We start from the raw sequence: 14652 nt of genomic DNA on the forward strand, positions 1-14652 counted from the left end.
TCTATCCAACCATCCATCTAGCAATATGAAGCAATTCAAGCAATATGAAACCGGCCACACGAGGGCAATATTCCTCTCCACTCTACCCAAGAGAGATTTTTTTTATTGCTATTTCTCTGCTCTCTGCTCCCGCGCCTTAGCAACTGCAGCATCAGCACGAGCTACGAGCGTCGGTGATCTACGTCAGCTTGCCTTTGACGCCATTAAAGTCACACAACCTTACAGCAGACTAACCGGAAATAAACTTTAACGTTATAAAACAAAAGTACACATCACTTTACATGCAGATATGCCTCCAGACAGCCCCTAAATGGGTGGGGGGTCGTTACTACGATGCATCTAATACTACATATCCAGATTCACGTGCACCCTCGAGTTGTTTATTTTTCATTTAGTATTTTTACATATCAACTAGAACCAGTTAAATATATATCAACATTGAAAAATGCTGGTTGTTAGGTCACGTTAATTATTTTCTCATTTATAAGAGTTAGTTAATAATTATGATTTTATATCTTTTTATATTATGACGCTAACGTGAGCCTTATTTTTTAAGCTTTTACCGGAAGTTACACGCATTTCCTCTAACTTGACTCTGGTCCTCCACCAGTCGTGCCAATCGAAGCTAGTCGAGCATCACCGCCCTCCCTCTTTCTATCCCTTCTGTCTTTTCTATCGAAGCCTTCTGTTGCATTTCGGGCAATTTTCGACATTTAACGGACTACATCCAATGCAAAAGGCGTCTTTCTTTCACGTCCTTTTTTTAGTCTTTGGATGCAAAGCTTCTTTTTTTCATCATTTGACTGGTGCTTGCTAGCCGCCCGAAACGCGACAGGAAAAAAACACAAACATCCATGCAGTGTTGTCGCCTATTTTGACCCCGCATGCGTCTCGAATTTGACCCTGGTTCGCCTTTGATGTCTACGAATATCCTCGTGTTTTTCACCCTTTTTAACATTCCACAAGGCTTGGAGCATCAGTCGGGTGGACGGTGAGCTCCCATGTTGCTTTGCACGCCAGTGGAAAACATCTCACCTTTGCAGGTAAGTCACGCTACCCAATCATCCATAAAACATCAATGCATCATTAACTATTGATATTTTGGATATTGTTGGCATTGAATTGTATTATTATTTGCTGTCCTTGCCTTGCACATTGCCTGATTTGACAAGGATGCAAGTCCAATTCATGTAAACTGGGAAGAGTGGCAGTGAATTTGCATATTTCAGTGCCATTGACGGTTAAAGATGTCCAATACATTTTGACTCAGGCAATTTGGATTGGACGTCTTTGACCGTCAATGGCAGTAAAATATGATCAACAAATGCCAGCCATCCCAGTTGAAATGTTTATGTCTGCAACTGTCAATGATAGTGAATTGAATTGAATGTTTTTATTGTTATTATACTAGTATATCATGAGATATGAGTAACAAGCAACAAGTTAATATAGAGGTTTAGAGGAAAACATGTTTTTATATATAGTAAATTTTATACTATTTATTTATAGTACCATTACTGGAAAAGAAAAACTTGGAAGAACAATGCGGAAATCTCTAGTGCAGAAATGGGTAAACTACGGCCCGCGGGCCACATCTGGCCCGCTAGGCATTTTAATCCAGCCCGCCGAAGTTGTCCAATATTGACCCTAATCATATGCTTTTGATTCATACAGTATCTGAAAAATACCGCATGTGATTTTTCTTAAAATTTTCCCTTCATAGTAACATATTTGTACTACCTATTAAAAACATAAATATGGAGGTGAAAACTGAGGATCAGGGGGCGACTTATTTGCGAGAAATTGTAAAATCAACAATTTTATTATAATGAATAAATATATATATATACGTATATAATAAATATAATCAGACATAGGCTTTGTCATCATCATTGACTTGACAAAAGCTTAATTGTCCTCATATATATATATATATATATATATATATATATATATATATATATATATATATATATATATATATATATATATATATATATATATATATATATATATATATATATATATATATATATATATATATATATATATATATATATATATATATATATATATATATATATATATATATATATATATATATATATATATATATATATATATATATATATATATATATATATATATATATATATATATATATATATATATATATATATATATATATATATATATATATATATATATATATATATATATATATATATATATATATATATATATATATATATATATATATATATATATATATATATATATATATATATATATATATATATATATATATATATATATATATATATATATATATATATATATATATATATATATATATATATATATATATATATATATATATATATATATATATATATATATATATATATATATATATATATATATACAGTCGACGATGATGACAATGCCTATATCTGATCATATTTATATTATAGTCAATAGTATGCTGTTCATTTTCTCTCCAGTTACAGGATTAAATAATGTCATATTAATCCAAAATGTACTAGTAATACAAGTAGGTCACTACTAGATGCTGTTTGGTTTGTTAGCATGAGAATAAGACTGTTACTTTGTCCCACTGTTCTTGGGACATTTCTGCTCATTAGTAGAAAAGGCTCACATTGGCACTGCATCTCCATCCCATAATACTAGCTTGCCAGCAGCCCTCTCAGTTAAAATGGAATGGGCTTCTAATGCTGACAATGGCAACCCATGAGTTAACAAGGATGTGTTGAATTTATAATCACACGAACTAGCTTGAAGTTGTTTGTCCCGTTGCCTAGCAACAGTCCACGTAGCGGTCAAAGACCCGGACCAAATTTAGATCGGCAATCGGAACATGTGCTCTTTTGCCTTTCTGCCCTTTCAAATATCAAGTTGTGGACGCAATGAGAAGTTGTAAGCGCCAGGGGTTTCCTATCAGGGGGGGTGGGGGGTTCAGCAGAAGGCTCCTTCCTCGGCATGACCCCCCTCCCTTTCTCCCTTAGGGCTGCCCCGCCACCCATTTTAGTAAACAGTGCTAATGCTGGCAGGGATTAACATCAATCTGGTACTGCCATGTACCAGGCGACTGCCTAAGCGGGCTCATCCTCTATTTGACATGTTTACGTTTCCAGGACGACCTTCCTCTTCTCCCCCCTCTTCCTCACAAATCAGCAGCAGCCTCATCCTAAATCCGCTGTCGCCCGGGCCGCCCTCGGACCCTCCCTAAAAGCTTCCCTCATTCTCCTGTCCGCCCCCCACCATCTCGCCCAGCTGTGGCCCTCGCAGGGCGCGACCGCTGGCGCTCACCTGGAAGGTCGTTGGCCTCAGGACGACTGCCAGCCACCAAACCTTTCCTACATGAGGGACAAGGCCACACAGGTAAATACAATGAATCATTTTCATCCATTTTCTTGTTGGTTTCCTATGTAACACAAGAGAAAAGCAGAACTTTGAATCATTAAACCACAAAAAGATGACTTACAAACCTAAACAAGTCTCAAAAAAAAAATGTTGACAAAGTGGAAAACGTGTCTCAATTATATTTTAGCATTATTAGAGAAGGCAAAAAAACTATGCTAAACCAAAAAAATTGAAATATATTTTTTAAATCATCCGCAATAATAATAAAAAAAAAGCTAAATCTAAGGTACAGCTGTATTTGAGTGCTGTATTGGATTGGGGGGGATTGGATAACTTTTTTCATCCCTTATTTATATGTATATTTATATATATATATATATATATATATATATATATATATATATATATATATATATATATATATATATATATATATATATATATATATATATATATATATATATATATATATATATATATATATATATATATATATATATATATATATATATATATATATATATATATATATATATATATATATATATATATATATATATATATATATATATATATATATATATATATATATATATATATATATATATATATATATATATATATATGTACATACACATATATATATATATATATATATATATATATATATATATATATATATATATATATATATATATATATATATATATATATATATATATATATATATATATATATATATATATATGTACATACACATACATACATATATATATACATAAACATACTCAAAAATATATGTATTTTTTAAATAATTGTGTATGGTTGTGTGTCAGACCCCCAGGGCCTGGGCAGATGAGAGGAGGCGAGGCTCTCATAAGCGTTCGGCTTCCTGCGGGAGCACAGATCAGCTCAAGGAGGTCAGTTTTCTCTTTTTTACTACTATAAAGAAAGTAAACTGCAACATTGATTTATTTCGATCTTCTACTGGCAATCAAAAGTGAAAAAAAGGGGAACAATATTGTCCTCGATTTTTTTTTGTTAATTCAAAATTGAAGATCGGCAAATACGTACATTGAAAACATGCCTGTGCTCACCATTTTTCAGATCGCCAAGCTGCGTCAGCAACTCCAACGCAGCAAGCGGAGCAGTCGCCACCGGAGGGACAAAGAGCGCAAGTCGCCCTTCAATGGCAGCCACACCATCATGTCTTCGCAGGTGATCAATAATATTGGACGTCACGTCACCAGAATCATGCAAAATCCTATGAATCAATTACAGAAGGATGGATGGGAAATCTATCCAATGAGATACATTGATAAAAATAACTCCTGTTTCACAAACAGAAAACAATGTGTAAAAAAACTATTAGCTCCAAGATTACATTAATTGTACATTAATCTAATACCTGCACCCTTTGAAGAATGTCTGACTTGTGTGTGTTTGTGTGACAGGCGCCGTTGCCCAAGACCATACTGATTCCCATCCCCATCTCCAAATCGTCCGCTCCTCGTTTCCGCAACAGCGTAGAGGGTCTCAACCAGGAGATCGAACGAATCATCATCCGCGACACCCCTGAAAAGGAGGAGACGATTATTGTGAGTGACATCACCATTCATTGTCATGCTTTTTTTCCCATCACCTCTAATATTCTGAACACTGTTTGGTGTAACAGCCACAGGAGGTCCCGGACGGGCACCGTGCGCCACCACCCGTCCCCCCGCGGCGCAGCAGCAGCACCCGCAGCATTGACACGCAAACCCCTTCGGGCGGTGGTTTAAGTGGGAACCACAGCAACAGCAGCAGCCGCCCCGACTCCATCTCACCCTCCTACCTCACTGTCCTCAACGACGCCGTTGGGGGTGGCAGCCCTTTGGAGGACAAAGGTAATGGTGAGTGATTTGGAAAAAAATGATTTAAGAAGTGGTCGTGGAACCTTAATCTTTCATGAGTAGCATCACATTTTACATGCAAATGCCCTAATCCGGTCCACGGTTTGCAATACTACACCCTAAGTATGTATGAACAATGTTCCCTCTAATTTTTCGTTGGTCTGGGCAGAAAGACAACCACCCTGAAGGCACTGAGTACCAGTGTGAGCGACATCATCATTGCTCGCTATGGGCACACCAGTATCACACCTGGCATAAGCAGGTGCATGTCAATGTTCCCTCTAATTTTTCATGTAAAACATCTTGTAAAACTCAAAAAACATAAGAGTGGACAGAGCTACTGCCACTGGCTGCCGTGTAAACGGCACCATCATGGGGAAAGGGGTTAAAAAAAAAGTTTGGATTTTATTTACTGCGCGCCATATGATTGCTGCTGCGCAGAGGAGACGAGAGTAGTGCGCAATTGCGCACATGCGCAACTTAGAGGGAACATTGTGTATGAAGCAATTAAATGAACAAGACATGTAGACATTAAGATGGAATGGCGTGTATGTAGTGTTGTGAGTGAGGCAGGGCAAACGTTTGGCAGCTGAGAAAATATACGTAAACATGCATGTAAAAACACAACTTGAAATTAGCTACATTTGGTGAAATATCAATCATTTGTAAGTAGAGGTCCCACTGTGCCAAAGTTTTAGTTGTGAAACCATCTACTTCTCACTGGCTTTTCAACTTGAAATGCCTTCCATTTGTTCTCAGAGCTGGGCCCTTGCTCCCCGCTGCCCAAATACGCCGCCTCTCCGCGACCCAACAACAGCTACACATTCAAGAGAGAACCTCCGGAGGGCTGCGAGAAAGTCAAAGTGTCTGAGGACTCCCTGTACGTACAAAATATGCTAGTTTTTGGATTCTTTCACTATGCTAAAGCTGAAAATGGCACAAATACGTGTGTGTGTGATGTTATTCAGGCCTAAATCTCAGCAAGAAGTCCCCCCATTCCTGTGTCCCGACCGCAACAAGGTGAACTTCATCCCCAACAGCGGTTCGGCCTTCTGCTTCGTCAGTATCCTCAAACCCCTCTTGCCGGCCCCGGAGCTTAATTTTCGTTCCGGAGTGGGCCTGCGTAGTATGTCCCCATCGCTGGTGCCTCTGTCCACCCAGCCCTGCCTCCTGGAGGAGCCCGAGAGCTTCTGACGAGCGCCTCCCAAAAACGGAGATTTCAAAAAAAGGAAAAAGAAGAAGGCCTTTAGCATGCTCAATCTCTGATGTCTTTGTTTGAACGAACGCTTCCCACTGCCTCACCTCTGTATCACCTGTTTCATTGTTGTTTTTCATATTTGTTTCGTATAATTCTGTACAAAAAAAGGGCAGAAGAGCATTTCATTTGTTTTACCTGATGATACCATGACGCCTTTCCGTAGACATATCTTTTTTTTCTATCAAATATTGCCTTCCTACTACAAAAAGGCCACGGTGCTGCCAGATTGTAGCAAAACTTGAAGGGGTGGAAGAAAAATGTGCCTGATAATTTAAGGACAGAGCTCCATTTCCCTAAAGTGATGTAGCACCTCCACCTTTCTCCTTTAGTTGCAAAGGGCGGTGCCACCCAAATTCGTATGTTTGTATTTAAAGGCTAAAAACTACATTTGCCACCCCCGTTTTATCACTTTTTTTTTTACATTTTTGGGCTAAGCAGAGGAGATTAAAAGACAAAAAAAAGTCAAAACACCCTTGCTAAGATAACCTTTCAAGTGGTAATCACTGCAATTTAAAAAAGAAAATTCATACATATGAATTATAAACCTTTAAAAATAGTGCAAAAGTTTAGAACATGATTACATCAACTTCTATTTTCCCCCGTGAACTAGTAGTTCTTCTATGTGTAGCCCAAATATTGAATTGAATCCTCTCTCTTTGGTCCACTTGTGACTTTTGAGCCCAAAGACGCCCACGTCACGTTTCCATAGTACAGATGGCAGTGGTTACCACGGCAACAGGGGGGAAAAACTCCTTGACCTAATCCTGATCATGGTTCCTATTATTAGCAAACGACTGCAGCTTCACAAACAACTGCAAAACACAAAAATATACAAATCCAATTCATGATGTTCTTAAAATACTATTTCTAATTGCCATAGGAATGTACTGGGATGTAAATATATGCCACATTGTATCAGCTGACAAAGACATGTATCTGTTTTGAATGCAAAACAGATATACAATTCAAGCCCCTTATCATCTATTTGAGCGACTGAGTACTGTGAAATTACATGTTATCATTCTTGTGAATAGTAACGTATTTATTTATCAGACTGAAGTCCAATTAAGACTAGACAATGTCATCATCCATCTCAGGTTGAAGAGGAAACCAAGCAAAAGCTGCAAACGGGTCGACATTCAACGATGAGAATGTGTTACACACAAAATGTACACTGAAAGATGTTCAACAACCTGATTTGGATGCAATTTCTTTTTGTAATACTTTTCCCCATTTTTTAATTAAGCAAGAAATAAATTGTCTTGTTCCAAAAAAAAAAAAATCAAAGAATTGACGTTCTAATTTTTGGGTTTATTTATTAATTAATTTGTTTTCCATATGGCTTAAGGCTTGCAGGGGGTGCTGGAGCCTCTCCCAGAAAACTCTGGACAACCTGAATTGGCTACCAGCCAATCGCAAAGCCCAAAAAGACGATTTATTCAGTGGAAATTTAGTGTTTCACCAGCCTACCTTGCAGTTTTGGGGGATGTGGAAGGAAATTGGAGTCCCCAGAGAAACCCCACCCAAGCCCAGGGAGATGTCAAGCTAGGGTCAGGCTTTCAAAATTGGGTTTAAGACTAGGTCTCATAGTGCAGCTTCCATGACCGGACGTTTGGTTGCTGGTCAAATGTACTTAGATATCAAGCTCTCTCTTGGATATCAAGCTCTCTCTTAGATATTAAGCTCTCTCTTAGATATTAAACTCTCTCTTAGATATTAAACTCTCATGAATATAATATTGAGAGCTGGTTCCAACAGTAAACTCTCTGCCACCATTTGACTGGCGACCAAACATCCGAGCACCGCAGCTTCAAGCCATTTCTGTTGATTACAACCAATCAGCAACAGGTTTATAGATCATCAACACACCTGCGAGTATACTGGCCAACCCAGATATTTTGTCCACGCTCCACACTTTATCACAAATAGGAAGCCATCATTTTTAGCGATATTCCTTTATCATACTTCTCAGCATACTCCTGGGATTAAAAAAAAAAAAAAAACAGGACAATGACCAAACAGGAAGCACACAACCCCCAAACTTTTTTCTCCAGTTTATTCTTACCTGATTCCATTTGTAAATCCTGAAGCTAGATGTAATGAATTGCTGATAAAAATAAATACATTCATTAAGAGTAAACAAAGTTAAGCATGTGAGAGTGCAAATACTACCTTCACTGTTGACCATGATGGGATCAACAAGTGATGATCTCATAACAGGCGAAAACAATAATATAATAATAAGTATTTAAAATACATTTATAATAATAATAATAATAATAATACAGTATTTCTCCCCACAGGTCCTGTCAACCCAACATTACAAATTCATTCACTCCAGCATATACATATATTTATCTTCATTCAAAAAACGTCCCTAATTCTTTCTGGACAAAATTGACGATCGTCTTTTTGTCACTAAATGAAAAATAACAATTATTTACACATAGCTCACAGCTTATCAAGTATTTTGAGAAGGTGGCTTGTGAATATTAACTTGTGGCCCTTGTACAACCAATCAATTTCCCTAAGTTCAGTGATTTGGTGGCACACTTTTACAGTAAAAGAGGCAAACAAGGTGCAGTCAGAAAAGGCCTACGTATTTGCACCATCTTTAGTGTGGCGAATCAAATTCATTTTCAATGCTGCTCTGACCTACTGTCATCTTTTTACTTAAATTGGCTGTTACTGAACCAGTTGCTCACACCTACTGTCTTAAAGGATTTTATTTTAAACGCCAGATTGCCATCGGGAGTGGCTTGTGTATGGATCATTTGGTATTAAAGCAGTGCTCTGAAATATAACAAGCACACAAGACTAAAATGAACCTGTAAACCTAACAGTATAACCAAAACAGAAGAATACACACAAATATTTTCCTACTACAACACATCTACTGTTGCTCCTCAAAAACTGGTCGGCCTACATTGACCTGTTGGGGTAAAAATGTTTTTTTTTGTTATATAATTTACTGGTAAAATAGCAGAAATTAAAAATTATAAGTAATACAAGGACTGGCAAAACCATGTAAAAACTACTTCCTGGTGGCAAATTTGAATGTCACATTTCTCGGTTTTGTGAAGATCTGATTACTTCTAGTTTACACACATTGGTGCATTCCAGAAATCTATCCACCCGTTAATTGATGCCAATTAAAAAGGAATGACCAAAATCGAAGGTTGTCGAATTCAAAGGGGATCCTGAATATATTTACTTATCCTTTGCCTGACCCTGACTGTAACTGACAAATTTTCCAATTTACCAGCCTTTGCTTGATTGGAGAGCTGCCCATTTAGCGCAGGCATCGGTAAAAACAATTAAATATGATTCCTGTGCATTAAATAACCACTTGATACCTTTTAATTCTTAAAATTCCCACATTTCCAATGAGAACAAGTCCCCAAATGAACTTCCCATGTAAATTTACCAGCCATCTGCAACTCTGATGTAGTATGTTAACAGTCATAAATTTCCTGTGTGTGTAATTAGGATTTTTGGATCATCACGGATGCATTCAGGCGTTGAGGAGCTCATCTGCCGAACGTCCAATTGCATCAGGATTGGAGAGCGGATCTAGGTCGGCGAACAGATTGAACCAAGCAGACATATCTCGAGCTCCGCCTGCAGTTGCTACAACCACATGAGTTCATATTTTAATAACAAATCACGACTACTAGACAAATAATGACTTCATTTGCAGTTTACCATTGGCTGCGGAAGCTCGGGCCGGTGTAGCTGACTGGTTGTGTGTAGGAGGTGGCTGAAGGGGTGGGACGTGGAACATAGGCGGGGTCGACCAGCCTAATGGACAAACGCACGGTGAGGGTGGGAAGCGGTGTCCGAGCCCCGCCTGAAGGAGGGCCACGGCTCACCTGTGGAACTCAGACTCTGATCCAGGAGCTGGGAAGGTAGGAAACCAGTTGAGCTGGGAGAGATGCCCTGTGGCGGCGGGACAGAATGGTCCTGCTGTAGTGGCGGCGGCCCGTCGACGGGGGCGTCGAACAGACCGAATGCGTCCTGCCACTCTCTGGTGAAGTCGTCGATCGTCCCCGGGCTAGGGCTGAGCAGGTCTTTGAGAAAAGCCATGTCACCCTGTTCACCGTCGTCGTCACCGGCTCTTGGTGCAATGCCGGTAGGGTCCAACAAGGCACCTTGGAGTAAAAGAAAGATGTTCCCTCTAATTTCTTGTTGGTGGTAACTTTTTCCACCAAAAGATTAGTCCCATACCTGTGTCAGCATCACTTCTTGATGCTTCGGCATCCAAGCACACTAGACTGCATAAGATTGCAAAAAAAAAGACAAGAATATTGAAAACGATCATTTTAAATAAGCTTTGAGTATGCATATTTAAGACCAACAATATTCTCATACACAATTAAATGACATTTCATTGCCAGTTGGGGTTCCTGAGTAATAGCATGAATGTCATTAACTAACCCTAACCCCTAACCCAGTGATTTTCAACCACTGTGCCGTGGCACACTAGTGTGCCGTGAGAGATCGTCAGGTGTGCCGTGAGAAATTATCCAATATCCTTTTTTTTTAAATTAACATTTATTAATAGTTTTCTGCAAATATGATGTCATTGTCCAGTGTCCGTGCTGTATTAAATATACTATACAGAGTGTCATTTTGTAAAATTTTTGGTTAGTGGTGTGCCACAAATTTTTCCAATGTAAAAAATGTGCCGTGGCTCAAAAAAGGTTGAAAAACACTGCCCTAACCAACATCATTTTTGGGGCAATTCATGGAGATTTTGCGACATATTTTGGTGTTAAAAAATTTGCAAATGTCAGATATTAACCATAATACTCGCTTAATTCCTATCTCCCTGAGTTGGAATCAAAACTAGACATTTTCAGATGATGGACCACTTAAAGGGAATTTTTGCATGCATTTTTTTCCGGTTAAAAAATAACATATGTAATAATAGTGGGTGACTCTACCTGTCAGTGTTTTCGTGTAGTTCTTTCTCCTCTTCCTTTCCTTGTTCTGCAGCACTTACTTGGTCCAGTGGGTCCCGTAGATCCTGACAAAGTTCGGATAAGTAATCAAGTTTAAGCGATGGAGTTTTGGCACACAACCATCGCCCCCACCTTGATGGAGGTGAACTGATACGGAACATGTCCCTGGAAGGCATCGTGAATGCCAGACAAGGCCTGGGCTGTCTTTTCCCAAAATTGAAGCAGAGTGGTCTACGAGGAGAAGCAATCATGAATAACTGTGTGCGTTCAGTTTACTGGACTAAACCTGTTTATAGAAAGTAGTTGAGCAAACCTGGTAGTTGCAAAGTGAGTGTGACAGCATATTGCAGCGACTGGCACCAAGCATGTCTACCTTCTGGCACACATCATTCTTGAGCTTCTCAAACTGGGTTTTAGTTGACCTCACCTGGCCTTGAACCTGCCAAAAGAGCGAACCGATCAGCTCAAGCTCCACATCTCCAGACGAAAACCAGATTTTTTTTATACCTTGCGGAACTTTTCCAACTGTTTATACGTGTCAGGGTCAAGTTCCTGTGAGACGTCTTTCATCCACAGCAAAGCGCCTCTGTACTCTGTACGGGCCTTTTCCATGTGTCCGACTGTCAAGAGCGTGTCTGCAATGGCCCGCCGTCGGAACGTCTCCACTTCCTGGTGCAAACGTTTAAGCGGTGGACAGAGCGCCATCCTGTGAAGTGGAAATACATTTCACTGAAATCTTCGATATGACGCGCCCGTGACCGGTCCTTTGGTCGCCGGTCTTTTGGTAACAGGACTTTTGGTCGCCGGTCAAATGGTGACAGAGAGTTTACTGTTGAAGCCAGCTCTCAAAATCATATTCATGGGAGAAAGTTTAATATCTAAGAGAGAGAGTTTAATATCTAAGTACTGTTTAACATCTAAGTACTGTTTAATATCTAAGTACTGTTTCATATCTAAGTACTGTTTAATATCTAAGTACTGTTTAATATCTAAGTACTGTTTAATATCTAAGTACTGTTTCATATCTAAGTACTGTTTAATATCTAAGTACTGTTTCATATCTAAGTACTGTTTAATATCTAGGTACTGTTTAATATCTAAGTACTGTTTCATATCTAAGTACTGTTTCATATCTAAGTACTGTTTCATATCTATGTACTGTTTCATATCTAAGTACTGTTTCATATCTAAGTACTGTTTCATATCTAAGTACTGTTTCATATCTAAGTACTGTTTCATATCTAAGTACTGTTTCATATCTAAGTACTGTTTCATATCTATGTACTGTTTCATATCTAAGTACTGTTTAATATCTAAGTACATTTGACCGACGACCAAAAGGGACCAAAAGAGCGGCGACCAAAAAAGCGGCGGCAAAAAGAGCGGCGACCAAAAGACCGGCGACCAAAAGACCAGCGACCAGATGTCCGAGCACTGAGGCACCATGCTCATCCCTCTCATACCTCTTCTTGGCAGAAGTGCAAAGAGCCTTGCTGGTGGCTTCCATCATGTTGCCAGCCTTGGTACGGTCACGCTCGGCTTGGAAGCGCAGGAATAGGCCGAGCTCATTTTCTTCTTGGGATAAACCTGCATGGGAAAAAAATATTTGACTGTCTTTTGCTTTGGTAAGTTTGAATAAAACTAAGGCTCTACAGATGTCGGGATTTCCACTCACGTGTGATCCTATGCAAGTACTTTTCGATCACCTTGAGCAACTCTGTGCATGTGGACTGGACTGAGCGGAAGAACTACAGGGAGGAAAGAAGAAAGATGGCTGACTATAACAACCAGACTGTTATACGTGAATTATAAACATTTAATCTGTGGCTGGCTTCTTAACCCTTTTATACCTCGAGCTTGGCATCCAGGTCGGCATCTGAGGCCACGACATATTCATCCTCTTTCTTCCCAGTGGCTTTAATTAACACCTGCTTGGTTTTCCAGAATTTCTTTTGCATGCGGGCCACCACAGAGCTGTCCTCACCAAGTAGTTCCCCGACAAACCTGGAAGGATAGAGGGTTACCGCTATTCTACTGAATTTTCATTTAACGTCGTGACACTTTCAAATTAAGGCGAAGATGCATACCCATCCATGATTGGGTGTCAGTCTTTTCCACTCTGCAAGTAAAAAATATATATGAGGCTTAACATTAACTGACAGCAATGAAACCAAAGTGCAGATCAAAATAGTTTGTTCAGCAGAGTAGGTATTTATTTCTAAATAAAATCACTTTCGAATTATGAGGACTATAAGAGGAATCTTGTGAGAATCAACCATTCAGTTTTTATTACTGTTCTTAAAGCTAAAATATTAACAAATGTTGGGAAAACTCCATCAAATACATGTGTACTGAACAATTGCTCTTTTTCAGATTTTTAGGAACCAAACCCATTCTTAGTCCTGCCACAACTCAGTTTTAATAAAATGGACACGTGTGCAGTTATATACAAAAAAAAACAACATTATAAAAATGTGTTTATTTATAATATTTAGCATCAGCTAAGAGGGCAATGATAACAGCTGGTTGTCAAATCATGTTTTCACTTCGAGCAAACGCCCACGTACACAAAAAGTGGGCACAATGTCATCCCCCCGACATCATTATTGTGTTCATAAAAAAAACACAGACAATAATAAAGCCACGTCGACAGACAAATATCGAAATAAACTAATTAAGTTGTCGACGTCTGTCAGAAATTGTTTCTTAGCACAAGGGCTAGCGAGTTAACGACTAGGGTTTTGCTACGTTCGGAACTTTGTCAACTTACTATAAACACGGAGGAAATACTCGTTCCTTATATGCGCGACATCAGTAAAGGCAGGTGTGATAGAAGTGGTACTCTAATGTTGAATTGATCCTTAGCCGTCAGAACAGAAGCTGGGTTTCGCTCTTCTCGCGAGATCTCACATTGCGTGAGTCAGAGAAACCGGATATGCAAATTTGTCTTGATATACACAAAACGGATGTCCATAGATAGCGTATTTACCACGCTAGATATCTGGTACGCTAGTCGGCTATTTTGCGTCGGTGTCCGTCAAACATCTTTATAATAATTCAATACTTGAAAATATATTGATATATAAAGGAAATTACACTAGTATACTTCATATCGTCCATCCAAACATAATGATAAATAAATGACAGAAACAAC

The 14652-nt window shown here is 38.6% G+C and overlaps 2 protein-coding genes across 4 annotated transcripts; one reads left to right on the top strand and one right to left on the bottom strand.

Moving 5' to 3' along the window:
• The first annotated feature begins 601 nt into the window (after positions 1-601).
• On the top strand, positions 602-7823 carry fam117ba (family with sequence similarity 117 member Ba). Of its 2 annotated transcripts, none has more exons than XM_077730642.1 (8): positions 602-1043; positions 3156-3402; positions 4221-4304; positions 4492-4602; positions 4839-4982; positions 5060-5276; positions 6036-6156; positions 6245-7823. In XM_077730642.1, exons 2-8 carry the CDS (start codon positions 3382-3384, stop codon positions 6468-6470), a joined length of 924 nt encoding a protein of 307 aa, XP_077586768.1. In that variant the 5' UTR covers positions 602-1043; positions 3156-3381; the 3' UTR covers positions 6471-7823. The 2 variants fall into 2 exon arrangements, with proteins under 2 accessions (XP_077586768.1, XP_077586776.1); XM_077730650.1 differs by having other exon boundaries at positions 5060-5270.
• Positions 7824-8581: 758 nt separating this feature from the next.
• LOC144205797 (islet cell autoantigen 1-like protein) lies at positions 8582-14395 on the bottom strand. Of its 2 annotated transcripts, XM_077730392.1 has the most exons (13): positions 14269-14395; positions 13586-13617; positions 13349-13502; positions 13174-13246; positions 12962-13085; positions 12006-12204; positions 11812-11937; positions 11631-11729; positions 11481-11563; positions 10762-10808; positions 10407-10685; positions 10240-10335; positions 8582-10164 (listed from the first exon to the last, which is right to left on the bottom strand). In XM_077730392.1, the coding sequence occupies exons 2-13, from the start codon at positions 13591-13593 to the stop codon at positions 10049-10051; spliced, it is 1404 nt and encodes a 467-aa protein (XP_077586518.1). In that variant the 5' UTR covers positions 13594-13617; positions 14269-14395; the 3' UTR covers positions 8582-10048. The 2 variants fall into 2 exon arrangements, with proteins under 2 accessions (XP_077586518.1, XP_077586524.1); XM_077730398.1 differs by lacking the exons at positions 8582-10164; positions 10240-10335; positions 10407-10685; ... (2 more) ...; positions 11631-11729; positions 11812-11937 and having other exon boundaries at positions 12000-12204.
• Positions 14396-14652: the final 257 nt, after the last annotated feature.

This window comes from Stigmatopora nigra, chromosome 1, assembly GCF_051989575.1.
Source record: "Stigmatopora nigra isolate UIUO_SnigA chromosome 1, RoL_Snig_1.1, whole genome shotgun sequence".
Taxonomy (NCBI): Eukaryota; Metazoa; Chordata; class Actinopteri; order Syngnathiformes; family Syngnathidae; genus Stigmatopora; species Stigmatopora nigra.